This window comes from Bos indicus x Bos taurus, chromosome 19 (assembly GCF_003369695.1).
Source record: "Bos indicus x Bos taurus breed Angus x Brahman F1 hybrid chromosome 19, Bos_hybrid_MaternalHap_v2.0, whole genome shotgun sequence".
Taxonomy (NCBI): Eukaryota; Metazoa; Chordata; class Mammalia; order Artiodactyla; family Bovidae; genus Bos; species Bos indicus x Bos taurus.
The window spans coordinates 7,389,163-7,403,546 of NC_040094.1; the positions used below are offsets into that span (position 1 = coordinate 7,389,163).

The 14,384-nt window shown below is 41.1% G+C and overlaps 1 protein-coding gene across 1 annotated transcript; it reads left to right on the forward strand.

The window, feature by feature from the left end:
* The first annotated feature begins 1,992 nt into the window (after positions 1-1,992).
* On the forward strand, positions 1,993-11,736 carry LOC113878494 (phosphatidylcholine transfer protein-like). The gene is made up of 5 exons (XM_027519639.1): positions 1,993-3,448; positions 5,922-6,001; positions 8,283-8,454; positions 9,325-9,392; positions 10,497-11,736. Exons 1-5 carry the CDS (start codon positions 3,406-3,408, stop codon positions 10,572-10,574), a joined length of 441 nt encoding a protein of 146 aa, XP_027375440.1. The 5' UTR covers positions 1,993-3,405; the 3' UTR covers positions 10,575-11,736.
* The last annotated feature ends 2,648 nt before the right edge of the window (positions 11,737-14,384 follow it).

Genomic DNA, 14,384 nt, shown 5'->3' on the forward strand with positions numbered 1-14,384 from the left:
ACTAGTCAGAAAGGCTATCATTAAAAATCTACAAATAATGACTGATGGAGAGGGTGTGAGAAGGAACCTCTTACATTGTTGCTGGCAATGAAATAATGCCATTTTCAGCAATATTATTGGACCTAGAAATTACCCTACTAAGTGAAAAAGTCAGAAAGAGAAAGATAAATGCCATATGATATCACTTTTATGTTAAATCCATAGTATGAAACAAATGAATGTACTTATGAACAAAAACAGACTAACAGAAATGTAGAACAGGCTTGTGGTTGCCAAGAGGGAGAGGGAGGATTAGGGAGTGAAGGATTGGGGAGTTTAGGATTAGCAGATGCAGTCTATTGTATACATGATGGATAAACAACAAAGTTCTATTGTAAAGCTCAGGGAACTATATTCAATGTCCTGTGATAAATCACAATGGAAAAGAATATACGTATATATTACAACTGAGTCACTTTGTTGTACAGCAGATATTAACACAATATTGTAAATCAACTGTTTCAATAAAATATTTTGAAAAAAAGGAGAAATATGTCATATATTGCAATTAGGTGTTTGTGAATTATAGAGTTGCATGGCATTTTAACTTTGTTATTTTGGGCATTTTATAATTTTTCTTAAAGATTATGAATTATTTTTATAATTATAAAAATTCACTTTATTTTTTCAATGACAAAACATTATTGTGTTGGCTGAATTTCTCTTTTAAAAGAAATGATGGTTTAAAAAGTGCATTGATCCAAATTTGAGTGAGGCTGCTAAGTGCCTGAAAAAAACATTTTACTGATAGACTAGGAAAGGAGTCATTAAGCATTTGGTTTCTTCGGTGTTCTGGCATTTTTCAGTCGTATCATGAAGGGAATGTTTAAAGGAAGTTGTCATAATAATTCATTCTTGGGTATTGACACAAATCACAGCATTATATTTCTCTCTTATTAGAGGGCTTTCTGTTTCCTTTTCTGCAATATTACAGGACTGAAGTCACTAAGAGCTAAAATTATCAATACATTTAGGAGGAAAGGGAAACACTCTTAGAGGATTCAGTTTGTCTTAATTCATCCAAATAATCAAAGCTAACTCATGTGAAGTTGGGAAGATCATAATCTCTATACATAATTATCCCCTTTGTTCACTTTGTGTAGAAAATGAGGCCACATTATTCCTGAAGAGCAGCTAATTCTCTCTCTCTCAAAGCTGATTAAAGTGTGTACGAGTGTAGATGTGTGTTGTCTATAACCCCTCACTGTCTTCCCATCCTTGAGAAGGAGGGGAGAGGGAGGAGGAGAAGAAGATATTTTCACCTTGACTGCCCTTCTTTGGGGCATCCATGGCACAGCATGTAAGGGGGTCAGACCTACCAGCATGTCATTTGCTGGTTGGAAATACTTGGTATAAAGCCATTTACTTTTAAAGCTGACACTTCCTTCTGAATTCAGTTTCAATTTTATTTTCCATTTCCTGCCAGGTACCCTCACATACATCTGAGATTCCTCAACTGGGAATTATGGTTATGCCCCCTGAGTCAGGAGACCCTTGAAACCTCAGAATCTCTAGAAAGATTTCCATGTTTACCCCTTGACTTCACATAAGTTCCTGGGACAGTGTTTAAGAACATGGGTTCATTCATGTTTGATTAGGCAATAGCATTGCGTTAACAACTGGAAGTATGAGTCCATCTAAAAGGTTCACTTTGTTTAGTTTATTAGCTTTTGCACTGAAATTAATTAAGTCATTGCTGCTGCTGCTGCTGCTAAGTCACTTCAGTCGTGTCCCACTCTGTGCAACCCCATAGACAGCAGCCCACCAGGCTCCCCTGTCCCTGGGATTCTCCAGCCAAGAACACTGGTGTGGGTTGCCATTTCCTTGTCCAATGCATGAAAGTGAAAAGTCAAAGTGAAGTCGCTTAGTCATGTCCGACTCTTCGCGACCCCATGGACTGCAGCCCACCAGGTTCCTCTGCCCATGGGATTTTCCAGGCAAGAGTACTGGAATGGGTTGCCATTGCCTTCTCCAGATTACATCATTAGTTTAACCTTAACAATATAGTCTCTAGTCAAGGTGAAGGTCAGGAATTCTTAGCTGCCATTGTATAGAGAGTGGAGTGTATCCACTCCAGCCCACATCCTCACATAATATGGCTTAACATAGAAACAAGGAATATGTTTTCTAGTTAGGAATCTAGAAATGGCCCTTTTCTGATTAAAAGGGACTAGTATGGTTTGAAGTTGGTATTTCTTCCCCTCTTTCATTCTTTTCTATACACGAGTTGCTTACAGAAAAAAGGATGCAGTTGGTGAAAAATTCTGTGTTGAAATTGGTAAAACAATATTTTTAATTTCATTATTCTCTGTGGTTATCTAAAATAGTCTGAAGCCTGGATGCTAGCTGCCTATATGATACCTCCACATGGATATTTAATAACCATTTCTAGCTCAACATTCTCACCATAGAGCTCTTGGTTACCCTGAAGCCGTAAGATCACCACCTCCGCAAGTTGTAGCTATCTCAGAAAAGTGATCTCCTGTCTACCTGGTTGTTTAAGCAAATGTTATAAGACTTTTAAAAAATTCTTTGCTTTCTCTGTCCCCACAGCCAGTCTGTCAGCAATTCCTGTTGACATTACTTGAAAATGTGTCCCTAAATCACTAACTTCTCCCCATCATTTCTGCTACCTTTGTCCAGTCACCAATGTCTCTTCTCTGGATCATTGTCCTGGTCTTCTAACCCATCTTCTTGCCCCCTTATGATCTATTTTCAAGCAGCAAGAACCATGTTTTTAAAAATTATTTCCTTGTTTTAATTAATTCGTTTTCCATAGCAATTAGAATAAGACCTCTTACCCCTTTACCTTGGTTCACAAATCCCTTTGGACCCAGCCCCCGCTGCTTCTCTGACTGTCCCCCATCATGGTTCTCTGGACCCCTTGACTTTCTGTTCTTTGAGTAAGACAATCAATCAACCTGAAGGCCCTTTCCCAACCAGGAATGGGCTTTCCTAATCTTCCCATAGCTGGCTCCTTCTACTATTTAGAAAAAATTCTTCTGATCAGTCCAACATAGAGACATTTCCCGGACACTTGACCACCAGCCCACCAAAACTAGATACCATTTATCACATAACTCTCTTTTATCCTATTTACATTACCTGGGTAGCTGTCACCACCAGTGGCAAAGGCAATGAGAGCAGAATCCTCACCTGCTTTTTCAGCATTGCATCACCGAGTCTACAGAGGAGGTGCTCAGGAATGACGTTGCACAAACAACAACTTTTCGTGTGCTGTGTAATAGCAACTCGAGAATCAGTAGGCTATTTCTGTCTGCTCTCATTTTATAGCTGACTGGACTTCATGAGTATAAGGTCTCTGGTATTGTGAGATCTCCACCAGATCTACTTGCAGATGTCTATATGGACTTAGAATATAGAAAACAGTGGGACCAGTATGTCCAAGGTGAGTCACACTTGATCTAAAAACACTATTAGAAAGTAGAATATATTCCTATTTACTCTACCCAGTAGAATGCAATAGGTTTAGTTATATTGTGTTATATATGCAATAAGTTTAGTTATATTATGTTTCATTTAAAATTTTGGCTTAAATATCTGAAGTGCTGGGCTTAAATGTGGTATTTTGCCCTTACTGCAAGTTTGTTGTCATCTCATACATATATATACCTGAATATCCAGGTATATGTACCTGGATATATATATACCTGGATGTTCATGAAAGGCTTTTTGGAAGAGATCATGTTTGAACTTTGCTTTAGAAGTGGAATCAAAGTTTTATAAATGGCAAGAATACATGTGTATGGGGAAGTGAGAGATGAGGGGGTGAGTGGAATAAGGATATTTGGCCCAAATAACAGCATTAGTAAAATGAAAAAGACCTGAAACAACATGAAATGTTAAAAAAGGAAGACATCTATGAGCAATTTTGTGTTCTTGCATAGTTGTGGTAGCAGAATTGGAATTAGCCCCAAAGGCCTAGGCTGGCCACCTGGCTACACTTCTTGGATTTTTCCTATAAGAGATGGAGAATTATAGAGGGAATAGATAAGGTATCTTTTTCCCACTTAGAGTGAGCAATGGCCTCTGCCATCTAAGTCACTGTGAAATAGATACACAGCTAGCTGAGGGGCATAGAAATCCTGACAAACCCTTGCTGTGGTCAAGAATTTTGTTTGCAAGTAAGAAAAGCTAACAAATGGCACTGTAAGGAAAGGAAAGAGTTTATTGTTTCATGGCATTAAAACTCCAAGAGTATCTGGCCTCCAGGACAGCTGTATTCAGTACTTCATTTCTCCAGTTTGACTGTTTTCTTTTGTGTTGACCACAATCTCAGGCAGATTCTTGTATCTTGGCAGAAATACCACCAGAAGATGTAGGCTTACATTCTAACCATGTACACAACCACAGAAGGACAGGAACATTCTTACTTATGGCATCCAGATTCCCAGGATTGGCTTCTATTGCTTCAGCATGGATCATGCGCTTATTTCCTGGGGATGTTTGTCATGGTTTGGGGTCATTTAATGTTATCAAATACTCTTACTATTTAGGGTTCATTGTGATGCCCACTAATTCAAGGGAGAAGTCACACATTCTCTGTTCATCTTCCTAGCAGTCGTGGTTCAGTCATGTGCTGTAGATGCTGGCAGAGCCTCTGATATGTGGGACTTGGCATTAAGAGTCTGCACTATGGAGTATGGTCCAGAGGCTGCAGTAGCTTGACATCTCTGGAGCAATCCTGAGGTTCCTAACCTAACTCTATTCCTCCTAGATCTTCTCTGAGCTTCCTGAGAGCCTTTACAAAACCACTTTTGGGCCTAAACTTGCTAGAGTGGCAAGCCAAGACTATCCACACATGCCTTCCCTAAACCAATTGCTGTGATCATGTTTGACTCATTTTTCCCATCCCCGAAATTAACACTGAGTCAGTGCTGCTTAAACCATACTGTGGAGAAGGAGGGGAAGGGTGATGATCTCAAGGAGAAAGAGATTCTGGTACAAGAAGGGGAGAATCATAGCAGAGCAGCCAAAAGCAATGGATGGTCCCTCCTTCCCTTCCTTTCAAGGGCATTTTCAGCCTCTTGTAGTAATGGACTGATAAGTTCTTTACTGCATAGTCTGCTTCTAATAGGTTTTATTTCTTTCAGAAGCTGAATTAAATAACACATTTCTGCTGTCAGCACCTCCTCAAGGGGCTCTCTTGGCTCTTTCAGCAGTCTTAGCTTGACTCCTCTATATGGTTAGTTAGAAGCTTCCCACCCAGCTTGAGGGCAGAGGCTGTGCACTTCATCGTATCCCTTTGCTATCCTCCTTGAACTGATGTTATTTGCATACAAAAGGATGGTGGACATTATGCAGATTTACTTCCCGTCTCTGTAGTATAAAGCAAAATGGGAGAGAGGCAAGTAGCATAGAGTTAGCATAGTTAAGCTCCTTCCTGCTTAGGAGGAAGACAAACCTCTCCAAAACCTTCATTAAACAACTGTAAACACTAAACTGCATTGCTCAGTCCCAGGATAGTTGTAATATGTCAATAAATTTAAGGTGAGGAGTAAGGTCACAACAGTAGAACTATTGATATTGCAGTGCCATCCAATGGTTACCATGATTTAATAACTTGAAATTTTATTTTTTGGAAGCCTAATTTTATTATCACATTCTACCTCAGAATGTGTGTAGCTTCCAATGAACAAATTTTGTTGGATTCATTTATTTTTAATGTGTTTTTAAGTCTACTAAACATTGTTCCTGGGCAACAAGCTTTCAGTGATAATGACTTTTCCTGGAAGTCAGTGCCTTCTGAGTTACTGGTTTATCGTCTTCTACAAGACTGTCATATCAACACTTTTTGTTAATTGAAGCCAAAGAGACTCCCAGATGCAATAACGTCATTTGATTTTTTTTTTTTTTTTTAGAACTCCGTGAAATAAAAGTCGATGGAGAAGAAGCGGTCTATTGGCAAATGAAGTACCCTTTTCCCATGTCCAACAGAGATGTATCCTTTCCAAAAGTCAAGTGTTAGTCCCTCAAAAGTGTCCAACTCTTTGCAACCCCATGAACTGTAGCCTGCCATTCTCTTCTATCTGTGGGATTCTCCAAGTAAGAATACTGGAGTAAGTAGCAATTCTCTTTTCCAGGGGATCTTCTGGTTCTAGGGATGGGACTCCAATTGCATGCAGATTCTTTATCATCTGAGCTACCAGGGAAGCCCATCCTGGTGTAACATTGATCAGCTTTCTTAGTGTTTCTGTGCCTCGTGGCTATCACCCAATGGTGGCATGGCCAGGAGCTGTAGACAACACTGTCTTTTACTCTTGTGTAAGCATTTGCTAAAGCTGTCGCTTCTTGTGTGGCTTTCAGAGACCTCAGGGTGTGGCTTCTGAGCCTGACTACATGTAGCATCAGTAACGGTGGGAGGCAGCTAATAGTTTCTTGAGAACTTTTCTAGGAAATATTCTTGTGTCAGAATTGAGGACCTGCAAAAACTTTTCATAAAGAGTATTCAATACACTCCCTCAGTCTGCAGAGGAGGATGCGGGGACCTAGAGAGTTAAGGTGACAGAGGTGCACAGACAGGTGGTTAGCAGCTGACTTGGGACTGCAATCAGTTCAGCTCAGTTCAGTCGCTCAGTCAAGTCCGACTCTTTGAGACCGCATAGATTGCAGCACCAGGCCTCCCGGTCCATCACCAACTCCAGGAGTCCACCCAAACCCATGTCCATTGAGTGGTGATGCCATCCAACCATCTCATCCTCTGTCATCCCCTTTTCTTCATGCCCTCAATCTTTTTCAGCATCAGGGTCTTTTCAAATGAGTCAGCTCTTCGCATCAAGTGGCCAAATTACTGGAGTTTCAGCTACAACATCAGTCCTTCCAATGAACACCCAGGACTGATCTCCTTTAGGATGGACTGGTTGGACCTTCTTGCAGCCCAAGGGACTCTCAAGAGTCTTCTCCAATACCACAGTTCAAAAGCATCAATTCTTCTGTGCTCAGCTTTCATTATAGTCCAACTCTCACATCCATACATGACCACTGGAAAAACCATAGCCTTGACTAGATGGACCTTTGTTGGCAAAGTAATGTCTCTGCTTTTTAATATACTGTCTAGGTTGGTCACAACTTTCCTTCCAAGGTGTAAGCGTCTTTTAATTTCATGGCTGAAATCACCATCTGCAGTGATTTTAGAGCCCCCCAAAATAAAATCAGCCACTGTTTCCACTGTTACCCTATCTATTTGCCATGAAGTGATGGGATCAGATGCCATGATCTTAGTTTTCTGAATGTTGAGCTTTAAGTCACCTTTTCACTCTCCTCTTTCACTTTCATCAAGAGGCTTTTTAGTTCTTCTTCACTTTCTGCCATAAGGGTGGTGTCATCTGCATATCTGAGGTTATTGGTATTTCTCCCGGCAATCTTGATTCCAGCTTGTGCTTCATCCAGCCCAGCATTTCTCATGATGTACTCTGCATATAAGTTAAATAAGCAGGATGACAATATACAGCCTTGATGTACTCCTTTTCCTATTTGGAACCAGTCTGTTGTTCCATGTCCAATTCTAACTGTTGCTTCCTGACCTGCATACAGGTTTCTCAAGAGGCAGGTCAGGTGCTCTGGTATTCGCATCTCTTTCAGAATTTTCCACAGTTTCTTGTGATCCACACAGTCAAAGGCTTTGGCATAGTCAATAAAGCAGAAATAGATGTTTTTCTGGAACTTTCTTGTGTTTTCGATGATCCAGCAGATGCTGGCAATTTGATCTCTGGTTCCTCTGCCTTTTCTAAAACCAGCTTGAACATCTGGAAGTTCACAGTTCACGTATTGCTGAAGCCTGGCTTGGAGAATTTTAAGCCTTACTTTATTAGCATGTGAGATGAGTGCAATTGTGCGGTAGTTTGAGCATTCTTTGTCATTGCCTTTCTTTGGGATTGGAATGAAAACTGACCTTTTCCAGTCCTGTGGCCACTGCTGAGTCTTCCAAGTTTGCTGGCATATTGAGTACAGCACTTTCACAGCATCATCTTTCAAGATTTGAAATAGCTCAACTGGAATTCCATCACCTCCACCAGCTTTGTTCGTAGTGATGCTTCCCTCAATGCATGCTCTCAAATGGGAACAGCAGGTGGGAAGAGCCATGGTGTTGCAGGGTATGTAGGACAGGAAGTGAAGTAACAATAAAGGGAGCAAACACCAAGTGGAGGAAGAGAATCATGTCCCTTTGCTTCTGACTCGTCTGAGATGCTGGACTTGATGTTGTGCCTTGACTGGTGGTGTAGTGTGTCTATGTGCGGCAGCGGCGAGAGCTGAACTTTGAAGGGCGGAAGGTCCACGTGATCCTGGCCCAGAGCATCTCTGTGCCGTGGTTTTCAGAGAAGTCGGGCATGATCCGGGTGAAGCAGTACAAGCAGAGCCTGGCAATCCAGAGCTATGACTCTTGGAGGAGTGAAGGTAAATACTGGGCATATGTTGGTGCACCTGCCTGGGCCACCCATGTGAAGGCCACATGGGTTGCAGGCCTATCAAATGCAGGATGCTTTTTCCCTGAGGTCAGAGACTGAGCATGGGTGCAAATAAATCAAATGAGACTCAGTTCACCCCTAAGCTTAGCAACAATGAGAGATGGATGTTTAAATCTTATCAGTCCATTCTTTACTGACTCCATTGTCCAGATGAAATCAAAACATCCAAGTGAACCAGAAGGTTTAGAAACTCACTTCAGGAAAGTCCTGTACATGCACAAGCTGGACAGGGGTGGGCAGGAGGGCTGGTGGGACCACCTCTGGGGAGGCAGCTCCTCCTCAGCAAAAACCCAGGGACTCAGAACCTGTCTGCCTTGAGTTCCAGCCTTAGGAAAGAGTCTGGGAGGAGTCAATGCAGCCATCTGCTGGAATGGAATGGATATGACCTTGAGGCAGCAGCAAAATCTGAACTTAGTTCTGACATGTGTTAAATCTGCCACCTTTACATGTCACTTTACTCTTCTGAGTCTTCATTTTATCATTTATAAACTGGCATTCAATTTTATCAACTTTTTATAATTGATACAGTTAATGAGAGAAAAAATGAAATGGGAGATATATCCCATTTAGATATAGATAATAAGTATCATGCCTTTAATAAAAAGCAGCAGAATGTGCCTGGGCTGTTTTCCTAAATGCATATATGTAAGTCTCCCACAAGACAAGGCAGAGGCAAGAGTTCACTTGAATTCAGTGTTACTTCCCTCCTTAATTTCTGGAATGAATATACGCCTGGGCATTTCCAGGGGTTTGGCTCTATTTTTCCTTCTTGTAAATTGTGCTTTCTTTCCTTCTCTAGTTTTCATGTATTACTTCAATAACCCAGGTGGCCAAATTCCGTTCTGGATCCTTAACAATTTCACCAAGGTAAGATCCCAGAAGGCAGCAGGGGAGGTGTGTTTGGCAGATGTTAACTTAGCCTGTAGTGCTGTCGGTCTGGAGAGATGCGCTGTCTCGGGCCTCACACAGCTTGTTTGACTGAGTCTGGTTAGGACTGGAGTTGCAGCCAGGACAGCAGCCAGGACAAAAGACATAGAGTCTTTACCTGGAATGCCAGTCCTCCCTGCTTGCCCACAAAGAGCTCATCAGGATCACTCTCTGGAACCTCCAGATAATAGCCTGCTCCTTGTAGGAACAATGGTGCCTGCGGGCCCTGTATTTGCTTATGGAGGAGTTAGGCCAAGCTGACTTGGGAGGCAGTGAGTCATGTCCAAACCTGGGAAAACTTCCAGTTTTGTTCTTATTTTCTTTTTCTGTTGAGAAGTGGGAGCCTCAGTTGACCCGGATCACTAGAGACTGCTTAGGACCTGGAATTATGCCTGCCATTCAGTCTGCTTTGTAAGGTCCAACCTACTGACTGGAGGGATCACCAGTTCTCTGGGGGAATGAAAAAGCACATAGGCTTTGAATCAAGCACAAGATATTTTGAATCCTGACCTTGTTTCTGACTGTGTAATCTAGGCAAGCCATCAGTTTCTCCCCTCCAAAAAATAGAGATGGATATCCCCACTCTATAGAGAAGGATTAAATAAAACAACATTTGGGGAAATTGAAATGATCAATGCTAACTGAAGGATCACATATCCTGCTTCATTCCCCTGCCCACCCCCATCCTTACCATTTTCTAATTCTGTAAAGCAAGTCCTTTCTCTCACTTTTTTGGAAGAGTCCCACAGCCCATCCCTATCTCCTATCTTCCTTTTTCTTTCAAAATATGATATCTCAGAAATATCTTAGCTTTTTATTAGCAAAATACACAAGGTCTTACAACAGTGGCCACCTTGCCTTACCAGTGCCTTGTGTCTTAACTTGTGTCATCATCTGTGGCCACATTCTGTGGAAACCTGCTCGGGGGCCCTATTGTCACATTTATTATTCCAAAGGCCATCTTCGTTATCTTTGCCACTTCCTGAAGAATCAAGAGAGAGCACTGTGAGGACAGAGAAGTGACAAGTTTCCTTTCCTTTGCAGAGTGAAATTCCTGGCTTCCTGAGAGACTTGGAGAATGCCTGTCTGAAGTACCACAGAGCCGAAGAGAGAGATTTGTGAGCCTTGTGTCCGTGGAGTGATGTCCATAGAATGATGTCTGCAAGTGCCACGAGCACTGACACTCAGTCTGCCTCTCTCTTTTCCATCCTCGGAGGCCCACACGCTCTCCATCAGCTTGTTCTCAAGTGCGTTTGCCTGAAATCCACTTCCTTTGCCACTCTCCCGACCTGGGACCCACTGCCTTCTTCCACTGTTGAATGTGGGTGATGTTAAGGAAACCTTTGTTTGTTTATTTTTAAAAAGGGGAGTCCTCTAGGGAGCACAGCCATTTCATTATGCCATTCTAGGTTGTTGTGGGTGAAGGACTGACACCACCACCTCAGGGCGACTGATCCCAGTGAGCCGGCTCCTTCCCACACCTGGGTCATTGCAACTCAGGAGAGTGATCTCCTGTTGCAGTTGCTTTGCCTTCAGAACTGACTCTCAGTGTGCCAAGACCAGAAGACCTATGTCCATTGGCCTTATGCTTTGCTGATTTGAGATGATAATCCCCTAAACCTCTACGCATTCCTACTTGGGGAGGATCATGAGCTGTTTTGATTTCAAACCATTTTGAAAGATGTCACAGCCCTGACTATGCATATAGTGTGAGACAGTTTTCGTCTCATCATCCATGCCTGAATTTTTCTCTTTCCTACATGCCACTGGGGAAGGCTGTCTGTACCTCTCTAGTTCCATGTTTTACTGGACAATGAGGCATTAAGATAACTCTGGTGGTTAGAATTAGCCAACTTGCTCTGCACACAGCATTGAGATTAATTTTCTTTATGTGTAATTTCCTTCTATAACATTTGGACATGTTGCAAGAATAAGTGTTCACAGCCAGGGAAATATGAATTAGTGGTGTGGTTGACCCTACACCTTTTTTCTCAGGAATTCTAAATTATCTGCCTTTCCCACCAACAGAAAACTTCCCTTTTCCTACTTTTCTTTTGAATTTTGGTAGGAAAGCTATTCTGTGGACAAAGGCACAGCCTTATAATCTCAGGGAAAAATTTTAATCACTTTGTGTGATGGTACCAAATCTTGATTACTGGACATACAAATTCAGGATATAATTCCAGAAGCATGGGATTTATTAAAATGGGATAACTCAGACTGTGTCTTTTCTCTCTGGAAAAGGAAGTGTGTTGACTATCAAATAAATACCCAGTGATTTATACTTGTCTTGTCTACAGTCTCTTTTCTGCCTTTTTCTCTATGAATGAGACTGTTAGGTCTCTTTGGTTTGCAAGTGAAATCCAACCTAACTCATGGACTTGAACATAAAAGAGAATTTTAGGCTCACTTACATGCAAGGTCAGGTGTCGAGTGGCTTTAGGTAGTGGTTGATACAGGTGCTTGACAGAAATCTGCTCTGTCCTTCTTTGAGGTTTCTTAGATTTGGGGCCATGTTTGGTGGCAGGATCGCTGCTAATAAAAAATGGAAGACCTGCATCTTCCCGGGTTCACACCGAGTCCAAAAAAAAAAAAATTCCTTCAGTAGATCCTGAATCATCCCATGATTCCCTTTAAACCATGTACCAATCCCTGTCCCAGTGATTAGTCATGTGGATAGAATTCTGCAAATAAGTGAATACTTCAGAAATGTATCATTAAAATAGCACTATCAGTAATGTAGGGCTTATCTTGTGGCTCAGATGGTAAATAATTTGCCTACAATGCAGGAGACCTGGGTTCAATCCCTGGGTTGGGTAGATCTCCTGGAGAAGGGAATGGCTGTCCACTCCAGTATTCTTCCCAGGAGAATTCCATGGACAGAGGAGCTGCAATTTAATTTTAGGTAAAGTAAATCTGAATATCTCATGTAATAGAGGTTAAGTTGACTGTTTATATATAAAGTCATTGAAATACAAGCACTAGGATTATAGTCTTTCAGCAGAGAATCTACATGAAATGGTATCATGCAAACTAACAGTGTTTGATAATCTGCTAACACAGAATACTAAGAATGCTGAGTTTCTACATGTGAAAGTGAAAGTGTATCTGAAAGCATTAGTCGACAACTCTTTGTCACCCCATGGACTGTAGCCTGCCAGTCTCCTCTGTCCATGGAATTCTCAAGGCAAAAGTACAAGAGTGGGTAGCCATTCCCTACTCCAGGGGATTTTCCCGATGCAGGAAGATTTCATGCATTGCAGGCAGATTCTTCACCAACTTTTTAGGTAAGGCAGCTTTAAAAATCACCATTTGCTATAATTAGTAGAGTTAAAACCCTTTGGCATTCAAGTTTACTAAATTGGAGAAGATAGTACCAAATAGTGGGAAGCATAGAACCCCTGACCAAACAGTAAATGCCAGAGGACCAGAAAACATGGAACTGGCACTTTGGAGTTTGAGCTAGACTTTTACAATGTGACTCGCTGCAGGGATTGAATGTATCATTTGGAATTTAATTATATAATTACATCATTATTTAATTATGTAATTAATATATAATTACATGATATATATTATTAATAAATATTAATTTATTAAATTAATATTTATTAATTTATAAATATATAATATATTTATAAATCATATATTTATATATAATATAATATATATATAATTTAATATAATTAAATATTATAATTAAATTATATAATTACATGATTATTTAATTATGTAATTATATTCTCATTCCTCTAACTCTTTGTTTCACCTATTTTATCTGTCCCTCTGAGTAGATAATAAGATCTTTGTGGGTAGAAACTCTTCTTTCTCTTAGATTACTGACTGCAGATGGTGACTGCAGCCATGAAATTAAAAGATGCTTACTCCTTGGAAGGAAAGTTATGTCCAACCTAGACAGCATACTCAAAAGCAGAGACATTACTTTGCCAACAAAGGTCCATCTAGTCAAGGCTATGGTTTTTCCAGTGGTCATGTATGGATGTGAGAGTTGGATTGTGAAGGCTGAGTGCCGAAGAATTGATGCTTTTGAACTGTGGTGTTGGAGAAGACTCTTGAGAGTCCCTTGGACTGCAAGCAGATCCAACCAGTCCATTCTGAAGGAGATCTGCCCTGGGATTTCTTTGGAAGGAATGATGTTAAAGCTGAAACTCCAGTACTTTGGCCACCTCACGTGAAGAGTTGACTCACTGGAAAAGACTGATTCTGGGAGGGATTGGGGGCAGGAGGAGAAGGAGATGACAGAGGATGAGATGGTTGGATGGCATCACTGACTCGATGGTCGTGAGTCTGAGTGAACTCCGGGAGTTGGTGATGGACAGGGAGGCCTGGCGTGCTATGATTCATGGGGTCACAAAGAGTCGGACATGACTGAGCGACTGAACTGAACTGAACTGAAGCGAGTATATTCTAGGCACTCAAATGGTATCTAATGAGGGACTTTAATGATCTGAAGAAGATTGACCATACCCACCCAGAAGGCAAAACGTAGAGGTTAGATTTGATTATATGAAATACCATTTTAATACTTAATAATCTAATCCAAGGCAATTTTTCCCACATCATCATTTTAGGGGTTCTTGATTCCTCAGGATCTCTAGGGTCTTTCCTTGAAAGTGCTCAGGTCCTTTGCTTATAACAGGATGACTTTGCTGATGTGACTATAGGTTATACTTCAATGTTACAAAAATCTTACTGTCTAGACAGTCCAGCTGAGATTAGTCAGGATTTCAGGATTTTGATGACTAAAGTAGCAACTACTCTCAGTGCTAATTTTTTTCCACAGTCTAATTATTCATACTGCATAACAGTTTAAAGTTAATGATGACCTTGGAGCTGAGGAATTCCAGTAGATGATCACTTCATGAAAATGTTGCTATGTCACATTGAGGGTCCTGGCCTGGCTCCTGGCTG

What these genes read in the sequence shown, in the direction of transcription:
- LOC113878494 (XM_027519639.1), top strand. Translation starts at nt 3,406, where the DNA reads ATGGACTTAGAATATAGAAAACAGTGGGACCAGTATGTCCAAG. An exon ending in GTGGGACCAGTATGTCCAAG is followed by an intron (nt 3,449 to 5,921) that starts GTGAGTCACACT and finishes TTTTTTTTTTAG; the next exon opens with AACTCCGTGAAATAAAAGTC. An exon ending in TTCCCATGTCCAACAGAGAT is followed by an intron (nt 6,002 to 8,282) that starts GTATCCTTTCCA and finishes CTGGTGGTGTAG; the next exon opens with TGTGTCTATGTGCGGCAGCG.